Raw genomic sequence first — 15,776 nt, 5'->3', positions numbered from 1 at the left:
CTCGGAGCGTGGATTGGAGCAGGAGCCTCGATACTCGAGGGAAGCCTCCCCATCCTTCTCCACCCGACGGAGGGGCCTTGGGAACATCCCGCCCATCCTTCACTCGCTTTGTCCAGGACATGGGCCATGCTTTGGAATTAGACCTCCAGTCCGACTCCAGATACTCTAAGGAGTACCTAGCGGAGCTGGATATGCCATCACTGCCCAGAGAGTCCCTTCGCTTACCGCCTAACCCGGTACTCCAACAGGCCTTCTTCAGGATCTGGAGACCCCCTATATGGTCACAGCCGTATCCTCCAAAATGGAGGCCAAGTACCGTACAGTACCCTACCCGGAATTCGAACAACCACAGCTCTCCTACCAGTCGCTGCTAGTAGAATCCTCCTTGAAAAAGGCTCACCCCTCCCGGGTCTCAGCGGCGGTCCCCCCAAGCCGAGAAGGCCGAACCCTAGACAAGTTCGGCAGGAGACTATATCAAAATGCGATGATGGCCTCTAGAGTGCAAAGCTACACTTTCACCTTCACATCCTACCTCAAACACCTCATTGGACTACTGAGAGCCTTTGAGACTGACTTACCGGCCCCCCGCCAAGGAGCGTTTGGCCTGCTTTTAGAGTCCCTCTCCAACCTACGCCTCCATTTATTCCACGCGGCCTACGATGGCTTCGAACTCTCCTCCAGAGAGGCAGCCTTTGCTATCGCCATGCGCCGACTAGCTTGGCTGCGCCTGGTCGACATGGACCCCAACTTACAGGACCGGTTGGCTAACCTCCCCTGCGTGGGAAAAGAACTGTTCAATGACACTATCGAGGCGGCTACAAAACGCCTCTCTGAACACGAACGCTCGTTTGCCTCCCTCGTCCGGCAAAAGCCTAAACCGCCCGCGTCCAGGCCGTAAAGGGCCCCTCCGCGCCGCTACCCACAAAAATCCACTCCTGCCTTCTCGCGGCCTCCACCCAGGCGCCCGCAAGCCCACCATCGGGCCCTGCCCAAGTCCCAACCGCCTGCGACTACCAAACCATCCCCGTCCTTTTGACGGGATACGCGGAAGGGGGCGGGCCCCCTCCGCCATAGTCCCAGGCCTCCTTTCCATCGGGAGTCGCCTCAAAGCCTTTTACCCTCGCTGGGAACAAGTCACGTCGGACGCATGGGTCCTTGGCGTGATCTCATCAGGATACTCTCTCAACTTTCGGGCCATTCCTCCAGACAACCCCCCAAGGAATTGCCCTCCCAACCGGACGCAGCTACCCCTACTCCTCTCCGAAGCCTGAGACCTGCTTCGCCTGAGGGCAGTGGAGGAGGTTCCCCCCGAACAACGGGGGAAGGGCTTCTACTCCCGTTACTTCCTGGTACCGAAAAAAACGGGAGACCTACGCCCAATACTAGACTTGAGACGCCTCAACAAATTTCTGGTATGGGAAAAATTTTGGATGCTTTCCCTACCGACCCTCTACCCCCTGATCGACGAGGGCGACTGGCTCTGCTCCCTCGATCTGAAGGAGGCGTACACACATGTTCCAGTGCACCCCGCTCACCGCAAGTTCTTGCGTTTTCAGGTAGGGGACTGGCACCTACAATACCGAGTCCTCCCCTTCGGCCTAGCATCATCACCTCGGGTCTTCACCAAGTGCCTCGTGGTGGTCGCAGCTACCTTACGCTCCCAGGGCCTCCAGGTATTCCCCTACCTGGACAACTGGCTGATCAAAGCCCCGTCCAGGGAAGGGGTTATCTCAGCGACCCAACAGACTATTATCTACCTACAGAGTCTGGGGTTCGAGATAAACTTCCCAAAATCCCAACTACGCCCCTCGCAGTCCCTACAGTTCATCGGGGCCACGCTGGACACGGTTCGCCTCCGTTCCTTCCTCCCCCCTCCGCATCTAGAGGCGTTAGTAAGTCTGAGCCGAAGGATCTCCCTGCTGACCTCGGTATCAGCTCGACAGATGATGACTCTCCTGGGCCACATGGCCTCCACCGTCCATGTCACACCCTTCGCCCGCCTCCATCTGAGAATCCCTCAATGGACCCTGGCCTCTCAATGGCGTCAAGACCGGGACCCGATCGACCGTCCCGTGACAGTGACTCCTTCCTTGCAAAGATCGCTCCGCTGGTGGGCCGACTCTTCAAATCTTTCCAAAGGTTTACTCTTCCTCGCCCCCCCTCACAGCAAGGTACTCACCACGGACTCATCGGAGTACGCTTGGGGAGCCCATCTGGACGGCCTACGCACTCAGGGGATGTGGTCAGCGGAAGACCGCCGCTGTCACATCAACATGCTAGAGCTACGGGCCATCTATCTCGCAGCTGTAGCTTTTCAACATCTGCTCCATGACCGGGTGGTTCTCATCCGAACTGACAACCAGGTAGCAATGTACTACGTAAATAAACAAGGGGGAACAGGGTCTTGGTCCCTCTGTCGGGAAGCCCTGCGTCTCTGGAAATGGGCAATCTCCAACAACACCTTCCTTCGAGCGGTGTACATACAAGGAGAACAAAACTGTCTGGCGGACAGACTCAGCCGCCTCCTCCAGCCACACGAGTGATCACTGCACTCTCAGACCCTACGACAGGTGTTCGAAAAGTGGGGGACGCCTCAAATAGATCTATTCGCATCCCCTTACAATCACAAGCTGCCTCTCTTCTGCTCCCGGATGTACTCCCCGGACCGGCTCGAGGCCGACGCCTTCCTCCTCGACTGGGAGGGAAGGTTTCTGTATGCGTTTCCGCCGTTTCCGCTGATCCTGCGGACGCTGGTCCACCTGAAAAGGTGCAAGCCACCCTGATCCTGATTGCTCCTCGCTGGCCACGCCAGCCTTGGTTTTCCCTTCTACTTCAACTCAGTGTCAGAGATCCACTACCTCTGCCTCGGTTTCCCTCTCTACTATCACAGGGTCAGGGTTCGCTGTTACATCCCAATCTTCAATCTCTTCATCTGAATGCTTGGTTTCTTTCCCCCTGACTTCTCTCCCCGTGTCTCAATCAGTCAAGGAGATACTGGAGGCCTCTAGAAAGACCTCGACAAGAACCTGCTACTCCCAAAAGTGGACCAGATTCTCAGCCTGGTGCTCCTCTCACAGCCAGGACCCGGTATCGATTCCCGTCCCTCTGGTCCTTGACTATTTACCGTATTTTCGCGGATATAACGCGCACCATTGTAAAACGCGCACAGGGGTATAGCGCGCAGAAATCACGATGATATGTACAAAAACTTTTCTATACCGCGCTCAGGCATATAACGCGCATGCTGCCCGACTCTCCTTTCGCCCGCCCTGACTTTCCGTGCGCTGTCCCGACTCTCCGTTCACCCCCCCTGACTTTCCGTGCACTGTCCTCCCTTGAAGTCCTGTCCCCCCTTGAAGGTCTGTCCCCATCCTGAAAGCCTGATGCCCCCCCCGACGTCCGATACATCCCCCCCCCCCCGGCAGGACCACTCGCACCCTCACCCCGAAGGACCGCCGACTCCCCAACAATATCGGGCCAGGAGGGAGCCCAAACCCTCCTGGCCACGGCGACCCCCTAACCCCACCCCGCACTACATTACGGGCAGGAGGGATCCCAGGCCCTCCTGCCCTCGACGCAAACCCCCTCCCCCCAACGACCGCCCCCCCCCAAGAACCTCCGCCCGTCCCCCAGCCGACCCGCGACCCCCCTGGCCGACCCCCACGACACCCCCACCCGCCTTCCCCGTACCTTTGTGTAGTTGGGCCAGAAGGGAGCCCAAACCCTCCTGGCCACGGCGACCCCCTAACCCCACCCCGCACTACATTACGGGCAGGAGGGATCCCAGGCCCTCCTGCCCTCGACGCAAACCCCCCTCCCCCCCAGCCGACCCGCGACCCCCCTGGCCGACCCCCACGACCCCCCCACCCCCCTTCCCCGTACCTTTGGAAGTTGGCCGGACAGACGGGAGCCAAACCCGCCTGTCCGGCAGGCAGCCAACGAAGGAATGAGGCCGGATTGGCCCATCCGTCCTAAAGCTCCGCCTACTGGTGGGGCCTAAGGCGCGTGGGCCAATCAGAATAGGCCCTGGAGCCTTAGGTCCCACCTGGGGGCGCGGCCTGAGGCACATGGGCGGGGTGGGGTTAGGGGGTCGCCGTGGCCAGGAGGGTTTGGGCTCCCTTCTGGCCCAACTACACAAAGGTACGGGGAAGGCGGGTGGGGGTGTCGTGGGGGTCGGCCAGGGGGGTCGCGGGTCGGCGGGGGACGGGCGGAGGTTCTTGGGGGGGGGCGGTCGTTGGGGGGGGGGGGTTTGCGTCGAGGGCAGGAGGGCCTGGGATCCCTCCTGCCCGTAATGTAGTGCGGGGTGGGGTTAGGGGGTCGCCGTGGCCAGGAGGGTTTGGGCTCCCTCCTGGCCCGATATTGTTGGGGAGTCGGCGGTCCTTCGGGGTGAGGGTGCGAGTGGTCCTGCCGGGGGGGGGGATGTATCGGACGTCGGGGAGTCGGCCGGGCAAGAGGGCTTGGGCTCCCTCTTGCTCCGATCGTGGATGCGGGTGCGGGTGGGAGCGCGTGCGAGCGGTCGTTCGGGGTGGGGGTGCGAGCGGTCCTGCTGGGGGGGGTGAATCGGGCGTCGGGCGGGGTGGGAACTATGTTTAAAAACTTTTCTATACCGCGCTCAGGCATATAACGCGCGAGGGGTGTGCGCGGTACGTAAAATCACGTATAACGCGCGCGTTATATCCGCGAAAATACGGTACTTCAATTATCTCACTCTGGCCTAAAGACCAACTCCATTCGGGTACACCTCAGTGCGATTGCGGCCTTTCATCAGCCCCTGGAAGGGAAAGCCCTCTCGCTCCATCCCTTAGTCTCTCACTTCATGAAGGGTCTTCTGAATGTCCACCCTCCTCTCAAACCTCCTCCGGTGGTTTGGGACCTTAACGTGGTTCTGGCTCAACTAATGAAACCCCCATTTGAGTCCCTAGACAAATGCCATCCAAAATTCCTCACTTGGAAGGTGATTTTCCTGCTTGCGCTCACTTCCGCCCGGCGGGTTAGTGAGCTACAGGCTCTGGTAGCGGACCCACCCTTCACTGTATTCCATCATGACAAGGTGGTACTCCGCACTCATCCAAAGTTCTTGCCTAAAGTAGTGTCTGATTTTCATCTCAACCAGTCCATTGTCTTACCTGTGTTTTTCCCCAAGCCCCACTCTCACCCCGGAGAGGTGGCGCTCCACACTCTTGACTGCAAGAGAGCGTTGGCCTTTTACCTCCAACGCACTCAACCACACCGGAAAGTCCCACAATTGTTTTTGTCCTTTGACCCAAACCGGTTAGGTCACCCAGTTTCCAAGCGCACCTTGTCCAACTGGTTGGCCGATTGCATCTCCTTTTGCTACGCTCAGGCTGGTCTCGCGCTGCATGGTCGAGTAACGGGACACAAGGTCTGAGCAATGGCAGCCTCCATAGCGTTCCTTAGGTCCATACCTATTGAGGAAATCTGCAAGGCTGCCACGTGGTCTTCGGTTCATACTTTCACCTCCCACTACTGTCTGGACTCACTGTCCAGGAACGATGGCCGGTTCGGCCAATCGGTTTTGCGAAATCTATTTGCTTAAATTGCCAACTTCCCTCCATCCCTTTTCAGTTAGCTTGGAGGTCACCCACATGTGAGAATATCATGCCTGCTTGTCCTGGGATAAAGCACAGTTACTTACCGTAACAGGTATTATCCAGGGACAGCAGGCATATATTCTCACAACCCGCCCACCTCCCCGAGGTTGGCTTCTTTGCTAGTTAAGTGAACTGGAGACCACGAGTGGATGCGCCCCCTAGTGGAGCAGGAAGGCACGCATGCGTGGAGCAGCAGAGCAAACTTAAATCTTCAATCAAGTTTGCTTGAAAATGCTTCCGCATCGGGGCTCCGTAGATGACGTCACCCACATGTGAGAATATATGCCTGCTGTCCCTGGATAACACCTGTTACGGTAAGTAACTGTGCTTTCTCTCCTTCTCTAGATGCCCTTGCTCCTCCAATCTCACATCCTGTTAGGCGTGCCAAACCCCATCCCTGGCTCACACTCTCCCCCTGCTGCCTGCGCTCATGTGTCCATTACGCTGAACGTCTCTGGCTTAAATACCATGCACACACCGACTTCATACACTTCAAATTCATGCTGACATCATTCCAGTCTGCCCTCTTGCTGGCCAAACAAGAATACTATATCCACTTAAACCACTTCTCTTAGCTCCAACACACGCTGTCTCTTTATCACCCTAAACTCCCTCCTCAAAGCATCCTCACCACCTATCCTCCCTTCAATTTCTCCCCAGACAATGGCAGAGTTCTTCTACATGATAATGGAGGGGAGGAAGGGAGAGATGCTGCATGGAGGGGAATAGAGAGGTTTGACCCAGGTCACAAGGCAAAGAGAGAGAGATGGTAGACAGTGGCAACAAAACAGAAATGTTGGATATGGCACTGGAAGGGAAGGTACAGAGATGGAAAATGAATGGTGAGCTTGGAGATAGAAGAAAACGCCAAATGGGCAGGAGACCCTGGTGAGTGAATTAACAGAAGACAAATAGAACCCAGAGCCTGGGACCAACGTGATTTGAATAATAAAATGACCAGACAACAAAAGGTAGAAAAAATAATTTTATTTTCTGTTTTGTGATTACAATATGTCAGATTTGAAATGTGTATCCTGCCAGAGCTGATGTTAAACAGCCAGCTTGAGCTAGGACTTAGCAAGAGGAAAAGTCTTTTTTGTTTTGTTTACACCAAGTAAGGGCATGAGATTAGAGGGGGCTGGGGTGGGTGATGAGGCTACAAAAATAAACCCGCCAGGCTGTTTGAAAAAAAAAAAAATGCCCGATTAAGCGGGAAAAGTGAATCGAATCAAAAAAATTTTCCCTGAATTGGGCAGCACTACTGCACATTGCCCTTCAACTCTTCTCTCTCCTGGCCTGGTAATGGGGATTTCACTGAGCACAGTTACCCAAAGGCTGGAATGTACGTCATTACCTCTCTAGTAATTAATAGGTAATCATCATCATCCTTTTTTTATATATCATGTTTCCCCAAAAATAAGACAGTGTCTTGTATTAATTTTGGGCCCAAAAAACACACTAGGTTTTATTTTCAGGGTCGGTCTTATTTTTTTCACGTACACTGATCATCTCTCCCTTCCTCTCCTCCACCCTAATTCTTCCACTTTCCTTTCTCTCCCCCACATGTGCAGCATCTTTCCTCCCCTCTCACCCATCTCCTTGTGCCTTCCCTCTGCAGCATCTTTCTATCCCTCCCTCCCATCCCTTCTGCAGCAGAACCCTTGCCCTGTTTCTGTCCCTCCCTTCCGTGCAGCTGCAGCAGAACCCTTGAGCAGCCCTCCCCCCACCATGCAGCTGAACCCCCCGCTGATCATCCCATCTTTCCATCTCACCCTCCCATCCGAATCCCGCTGACCACGAGACCTACATATCTCCCTCCACAGAGCAGCATCAGCAGCACTCTAAAGAGGCTGCTTCATGGCCTTCTCCCGCCAGGGCCTTCCGTACGCCGCGTTGCTGATGACATTAGTGATGCGGCAGGGAGAAGGCCGTGAAGCAGCCTGTTTAGAGTTCTGATGACACTGCTCTATGGAGGGAGGTAGTAGGTCGGAGGGTCGGCAGGGTTCAGACGGGAGGGAGAGTTGGAAGAGTCAGCGGGGATTTGGCTGTGCTGGGGGGGGCAGGGAAAAACGCTGCTGCTGCTGAATCTGGGGACTAAGGTTTATTTTTGGAGTAGGGCTTATATTAAGACTTACTCCGAAAATCATGCTAGGGCTTATTTTCAGGGTAGGTCTTATTTTCGGGAAAACACAGCAATTTGAAGAGCAAAGCCATAATGAACTGGTTCACAGATAAAGAAAGATCCCTACAATTGGGTCTTTATCTGCCATCATTTACTATGTTGCAATATATTTCTGGCCCAAAGGAGATAGTTTTCATATGTACAGTACTTAAATTTTGTTAGTTAAACTCTTGCTTCCTGTGAGCCCTCCCCCACAATCTGCATGGGGGTGAGAGAACAGGAAACTTGAGCTAATATAAATTAACTTGTGTTCCAGTTCCCATAGGCTGCTTCCAGGTGCAAGTCATCAGCTTTGAAAATTCCTTTTCCCCTCCCCCCTTTCCCACTGGCTGTGTAATTCTTTACCAAAAATGCATTTACACATTATACAATGCAAATCCTTCAGGAATGTTCTCCCTGGATAAAGAAGGAATCCTGCAAAACTCAAGAAATATATGATGAATGGTCCACAAAGTGTGTTCCCATAAGATATCTTACTTAGTATAATAGTATGTACTGGTACGAACTTATGCCAAAAAATGTCCATATCTTCTTATAGTGGGACATAGCATTCGTATTAAATAAAAAATTTTTAAAAAGGATATCTTACATAAAATTTGCTTTGGTTAAATTAAAATAGTTAGACTCGTACTTCCTGAAATCTTACAGCAAAAGGTCGAATTTTGGTCAGATTTTCAAGCTACAGTGTTGAGATAATACAGCTCCAAAATCCCCCTCCCCCCCCCCCAACAGACTGGTTAATATTGTTTAAAATGTTGTCACCAGCTAAATTAGCCTTCGATATTCAATGTTGTGCCATGTGCAGGCACCCTTTACACCAAAACAGTTCACTCCAACTTAGATAGTATAGTAGCGCTAAATTCTTTTAGTCCAGTTTCTTTACAATAGTACATCTTAGGAATTCAGATATCCACCCTTATCGATAGATACAGGTGGTGGGATTTTTCATGATTCCAAGTACTATTTCCCAACTATTTACTTATTTCAATTACCAAGGTAGGGAGAACAAGAGGGCACTCTCTAAAGTTGAAAGGGGATAGATTCAGTACAAACGTAAGGAAATTCTTCTTCACCCAGAGAGTGGTGGAAAGCTGGAACGCTCTTCCAGAGGCTGTTATAGGGGAAAACACCCTCCAAGGATTCAAGACAAAGTTCCTGCTGAACAAGAGCGTGCGCTGGTAGGGCTAGTCTCAATTAGGGTGCTGGTCTTAGACCAGAGGGCCGCCGCGTGAGCGGACTGCTGAGCATGATGGACCACTGGTCTGACCCAGCAGTGGCAATCCTTATGTTCTTATTTTGTATAAATTGGCACATATGCAGAATAAACGTACAGCCCCTCCCCCCCCCAAAAAAAAAAGAAAATCGACCGGAGGAATGCTTCCCCCCCCCCTTATAGCTGCGCAATAGATGCCCACTTCCTCCCACCACTGATGTCAAGAAACCCTTCACCTGGCACACCACACCCACAGCAGTGGGAGAGATGCCCTCTTCCTCCCTCCTGAGAGCTTGCGATACTGAATTAAATATCTGAAATCAGAGGGAAAAAAAAAATTGCTACCTAGTAGCAGCAGTTCCAGAAATGTAAAATGTTCTTTGTGGTTTTGCTCACAACCTCCACCCTGACCTGGAAAATTTTTTTATTTTTTTTTTAAAGATATATATTTGAACTGATGTGATATTCCTGGAAAGCCTTCCCTGGTCTCCTTCCTTCTCTGTTCCTTTATTCTTTCGGCAGTAAGTTCTTTGAGTGCCTGGCAGAATTTTGAATGGAATACCTTATTCGCTTCTCTGCATGCGTCATGCATTATTTTACATTAATGGCTTGCTTTTTACTTCACATTAATGCAGCCAGGATGGAGGAATTAGAGAATTCATCCAAATAGAGCGGGGTAAATGGACACAAGAGAGTTGCCAACCCTCATTTTATTTTGTGTGTGGGGGGGGGGGGGGAAGGTGAGCTTATAGGCTCATCCTGATCCTTTGGGCTTCCAGCACTAACATCCATTATCGTGGGCCAACATTTACAACTAACTGGGGATCTTTCCTTTATTGTATATCCCAGCCCAGTCTTTCTATTCCAGAGTCTCGCCTTTTTCATTACTCATTGATGAGGCCGTTCTGTAAACTGGTGCTAGAGGTGTGTGCCATTTACGCCTATCAAATGTGCCATTAATTGATAGGCACCTAAGTTCACTAGGTGCTGTTCTGTAAGATAGTGCCTTAGCACCTAAGTGCAAGGGGGTATACATTTGGGTGGAGTATGGGTGGCCCATGGGCATGTCTCATTGAATACAATAAATTACATTTATCGCTTGGCACCAGTGGTGTAGCGAGGGTAGGAGGCGCCCGGGAGATGTGGTAGCCCCCTCACCTGCACCCTCCTCTCCACCCTCCACTCCTGCACCAACTCCCCCCCTTGTGCCCTCCTCCTCCGCTCCCTGGCTCCGCAACCTGGAAGTGATTTCAGATGGATCCAGGCCAGCGCGAGCAGCAGGCTAGAATAGTTGCTTGCATGGGCGAAGATTTAAAAGAGATATGGGGAGTGAAGGGAGGGCGTGAGTGTGGTGTGGTGCGGGGGCACAGAGCTGCTGGTGTCCCTACCCAGATGGTTCGTGGGGTGGTTTGCCCCCTCCTTACTACGCCGTTGTCATGACATAAGAGGATGTGCCTAAACAGAATGGGTCAACGTCAACCTGTGCTAATAATATTCTGTGGTGGAATCTTGGTGCCAAGATGCTGTAATAGAATTTGCACTGAGTGCACGGAGTTAGGGCGCCTGAACTAAGATGCCAATTATAAGATTGCCTCATTACCTTTCTTTCGAGTGATCTTCATCAGTCAGTGTGGGTCCTGAATCTGGCCACTAGATGTAGGCTCAACTTTGCCTCTGTCCTTACTCCTACTCCTATTTACTTTTTTCTATTACTCTACCAGGCACATGCGGCATTGTACATCAAACACGCAAGAGACGGCCCCTGCTCGAAAGAGTTTCAAATTCTTTGAGGAACAGAGCCATGGAAAATTCCCTGCTGCTCATTAAAATACTTCTGGAACCCATCTTCAGGAAAAGCTATCCTTTTTAATAAATCTTTATTGATTTTCAAGTAGTAACAGTGCAATACATATGAATCTGAATGTATAACAAATCAAGAAAAGCTCTTTGAACTTACAAATATTCGAAAGTAATCTTTTCCTCCCACCCCCTTTACTTAGTCAATAATATAAATGCAATTATCCTTCCAATAACCCACTCTTATTTAAAGTAGTAATACATTTCCACCCCCCTCTCTCCCACTCTGGATGTGTAAGGAAATCAGACAAAAATTAAAGAGAAATTACAACTATATAGAAGCAATATAAGATGCCAATGGGCCCCACGCCAAGTTAAATACATTACTATGCACCAATATCTCAGCATTCATTTTTTTCATATTTGTAGCTGGAGCATAAGTTCGCCTACCAAAAAGGGAAGTTAAGGCGATCATAGTTCTTCCAATTACGTGTTATCAACTGCATGGCTATTCCCGTCATAATTAAGAAAAGCCAGCATTTATAATGATCCATAGGGGGGTTTAACATGTAATAGTAAAAGCTATCCTGTTGGGTGAGGGCCCTGCATCAGGTATGCTGTGATTGGTTCAGACCTGGTCAGCATGGGTCCTGGGAATGTGTTCTTGCATTATATCACATCCAGAGTCGGATTAATCAAAGCTCTTTTGAACTACTTGCAGCTACATAGGAAGCACTGGAAGTGGGAACAATAACTTAGGGCTCCTTTTACTCACACTGGAATTGCCTTTTCCTGTGACATCACTTCCTGGCTCCGCAACCTGGAGCTGTGTTAGCGGCTTTATCGCATGCGACTCTTTATCACGCGCTAACCCCCGCGCTAGCCAAAAAACTACCGTCTACTCAAGAGGAAGCGGTAGCGGCTAGCACGGCTGGCAGTTTAGCGCACGCTATTACGCGCGTTAAACCGCTAACGCGGCTTCGTAAAAGGAGCCCTTAGTATCTGGCAACTTTAGTGACATAAAGACACATATCCATGTAGATGGCTCCGTGCGTTCATAATTAGAATGTATTACCAAACATAAGTAGGGGGTTATGACCTAGGCCTTGGAGCAATGTCACATCAATCGGTCAACAGTGAGCTCCAGGAATCAAGTTCAGAGAAGGCTGGTTGATGGTTGCTTGCTTCCTGCACCTTCAAGAATGTTTCACCTTTTTTTATGTGAAAACCCCTCCAACCTGAGACAGGCATGTAATTGGTCAGGCTCTACTTATCTCTCTTTCTGCACTGTAGAAATCTATCTATCCACCTGTGTAGATGTACCGTATTTTCACGCATATAACGCGCGCACTATACACGATTTTACAAACCGAGCATAGCCATGCGCGTTATATGCGTGAGCGCGTTATTCAATTTGTTTTTTACATTGCTGGTTCCCCCCCCCCCCCCCGACGTCCGATTCATCCCCCAGCCCCCCCGCACCGTTTGCGCTGGAGAAGCAGCCTACCGTGGGTTCGTGATGCCAGTGAACTCTGCGCTGCTTCCTCTGCTGCGGTCCCGCCCCTTCTCTGAGCCCTGTGCTGCTTCCTCTGCCACGTTCCCGCCACTTCTCTGACATCAGAGAAGGGGCGGGACCGCGACAGAGGAAGCAGCGCAGGGCTCACTGGCATCGTGAACCCACGGTAGGCTGCTTCTCCACCGCAAACGGTACGGGGGGGCTGGGGGATGAATCGGACGTCGGAGGGGGGGTGCGAGCGGTCCTTCAGGGTGGGGGGGCCAGAGGTCCTTCGGGTTGGGGCATCAGGCTTTCAGGGTGGGGCGGGCCTTCAAGGGGGGGACAGGACTTCAGGGGGGGAACAGGACTTCAAGGGCAGGGCGGCGAGAGGAGAGTCGGGACGGCAATGCGCGGTATATGCGTGTGTGCGCTATATGTCAATTTATTTACATAAATGTTGTTTTCCCGCGCGCTATACCCGTGTGCGCATTTTACAGGGTGCGCGTTATATGCGTGAAAATACGGTAATCCTTTGTGGGATTTTTCATGCAGACTGCTTTGTCATTTCAGGAGGAAAAAAAATGTTTTACTTGCAATTCTGTGGAGCCCTACAATGAAGTTTTCAACACAGATAGCCATCAGATTGAAAATGTGGTGACGACATTTGCTCCTAATCGTCTGGATATGTGGTGGCAGTCGGAGAATGGTATGCAGCTGCTGTACCTGTAATTTTCAGAGCTAACAAATGTAATCTTTGCTGCTTTTCATGGTTTTGTGGATTTGTTCCAGTGCCCATCTTCTTTAATGATGGCTACATGAGGAGCTCTTTGTTTACTGAGCATGGGAAAACTAGTTAGACAGAACCTCTCTTCTGGTTAGAAAAATAAAATATGACAGTAGACAAAGACCATATGGTCTGCCCATCCATAGCAACAACGAAACACTATAATCCCTTCCTCTCCTTTAGATATCCTTTATGCATGTCTCATGCCTTCTTGAATCCTGTGGAAGTAAGAGAACTTGGGGCTAATGTAGAATTTGGGTCAGGTACCTCAGCACATGTTCCTGGTTCTTTTTTTGTGTGTGTGACAATCTGCCATCTAGGTGCATATTGATGATGTCACAATGATGTCTCAAGATTGTGCGTCAAACATGTCCACTTGCTCTGAACTACAGCCATTGTGAGTAGGGTTTCTCGTCTTGTTTTTTTTTAACTTTGGGAATGAGGTTTAGTATGCAATATATATATATATATAATTTCATGTGCTTTGATTGAGTAATGCATTATTAAACTTATTTTTCCATTATTATCAGAGGAGTCCTTTACACAAAAAACCCAGAAGGTTTAGTATACAATATATATATTTTCTTGTGCTTTGATTGAGGAACACACAGGCCCTACATCCCTTCCCCACATCCCCCAACATTCCTGGATTCTCCCTCCCCCCAACACCCCTGAACCTTCAGATGACAAATTGACAGGAGGAAAGCTTACTACTCCCTCCTGCCTATAGGGCTGTGTGCTCAGAATGACAGATCTTCCCCCTCCCATTGCATCTTGGGATGCAGTGAGAGGGGCCTAAGGCCCTGATTGGCTCCGATGCTCCTAGGAATTCTATGAGCATCAGAGCATTTAGTGCTCCTGGCCATGGTAGAAACCATGGATTAGTATCGTGGCTTAGTTAAAAAAAAAAAAAAAAAGGGGGGGGGGTGTTAATTTGGTTCCATTTGTAAGCCTGAATAAATAGTGGTATAATTAAGGAGAATGACTTTTAATCCCTTATGTAAAGGTCTAGCTGAAAGAAACACTTAAAAAATAAATAAATAAGTTAACCATTTGTTTCAACTTTAAATTCAAAGATACAGTATAAACAAAAGATGGAACAAGAATAAGAGCAACAATTTCAAAAATTATACACTGCCAATTAAGGATAAAAATGCGTTCAGTCGTCAGCCATTTTGAGGGAGAGTGATTTGTAGACAGCCTATGAGACTCCTAATCAAAATTTTGAAACCAGCCCAAGTTGGCCCGGAGCTCTAAATGCTCCAATGCTCCTAGAATTCATAGGAGCATTTAGCACCCCAGGCCGCAGTAGAAACCTCTATTGTGACTTAGTAAAAAGAGAGGTTAAAATTGTGGGCTCACTACTTAATTGGTGGCACATCCCTTATTTATCCCGATTGTCCGTTTTGATTAGATTGTAAGCTCTGTCGAGCAGAGACCGTCTCTTACGTGTTTAATGTACAGCGCTGGGCACGTCTAGCAGCGCTATGGCAATGATAAGTAGTGGACGCAGTAGTACGTCCATTTTACAAACCTACAAGGTAGCAGTGCCACTTGCATGTGGAAGTTCCTGGGCTCATGCTTCTCATGTTACCCACACGTGTATTTGCAAAATGGGCCGCATTGGCCGAAAAAAAATGTTTCTGGGGGGCCGCGCAAACGCTACCGCAAGACAGAGGAGGGGAGCCGGCGAGACCGTAAACACCCGGGAGCAGCAGAGGAAAACACTGCATCGCCCTTGACCGGGGACCGCACAAAATACTTTACGGGGTCGCATGCATCGCTAGGCGCTGTAGAAGTAGGACCAGTCCATTAGGCCAAGTTTTATCAGCGCCTAACTTGGGTGCGTAGCAACGCCTAAGTCAACCACACTTACTTTTCAGGGAGGCGTCAGTAGGCATTGCTAGACGCTGCTCTGAGTTCTACGCGGAACTCTTAATTGTTTGTTTGTTTTAAATGATTAATTAACTTCAGTGGTGCAGTCAGTTACCATGCCATTAAAGCTAGTGAAACAGTTTGGGTTGTGAGCAGATAATGTTGCGAGGCGACCACAATTAGGGCACTTAACTAAGGTTTCATAGAATTTGACCCAAAATATCTAGTTTTTTCTAGTTCCTGTTATCTTCCTTTAAATGCCGATCCTTTTTTTTAATTTTTTTTGGCTTTCTCTAGGCTTGGAAAATGTAACACTGCAGCTGGACCTGGAAGCCGAGTTCCATTTCACTCATCTTATCATGACCTTCAAGGTAAGGAGTCCTGCAAAAGGCACAGTATGTGCCCCAGAGGAATCAGATGCTGGATGGTTGTTACAGCAACAACAAAAAAAGGCAGACCTAGTCACATCAAGGTTCATTAGGAGGACGCTCAGGAACACAGACTATACACACAAACCACGTTCAGTATCGTGTGAATGAAGTCAAAATAAAGGGTGCTCTCAGTGTGAACCACCTGCGATAGGAGTCCAGCTTCACATGCTGAGGAAAGCTAGATCCTACTTCAGCCAACAACACTTTGCCATCCTTGTCCAATCCATCATCCTCTCCAAACTAGATTACTGCAACGCCATCTACTTAAAACTATCAAAAAAAAGTATTCTAAGACTCCAGCTAATCCAGAATACTGCAGCCAAACTGATCTTCTCAAAACGCAAGTCTGACCATGCCTCCCCACTCCTTGCCAAACTTCATTGGCTC

General features: G+C 50.1%; 1 protein-coding gene across 2 annotated transcripts in view; it reads left to right on the top strand.

Annotated features, from left to right (window-relative positions):
- Positions 1–15,776, top strand: part of LAMB1 (laminin subunit beta 1) — a 143,066-nt gene that overhangs the window by 15,906 nt on the left and 111,384 nt on the right. For both annotated transcript variants that reach the window (XM_033958478.1, XM_033958479.1), the window contains exons 3-4: positions 12,870–13,005; positions 15,256–15,329. In XM_033958478.1, coding sequence (XP_033814369.1) covers positions 12,870–13,005; positions 15,256–15,329 — 210 coding nt within the window. The remainder of the gene's footprint in view (positions 1–12,869; positions 13,006–15,255; positions 15,330–15,776) is intronic.

This window comes from Geotrypetes seraphini, chromosome 9 (genome assembly GCF_902459505.1).
Source record: "Geotrypetes seraphini chromosome 9, aGeoSer1.1, whole genome shotgun sequence".
NCBI lineage: Eukaryota > Metazoa > Chordata > Amphibia > Gymnophiona > Dermophiidae > Geotrypetes > Geotrypetes seraphini.
The sequence above is the reverse complement of the archived record's forward strand: the minus strand, read 5'-3'. Positions and strand labels throughout refer to the sequence as shown.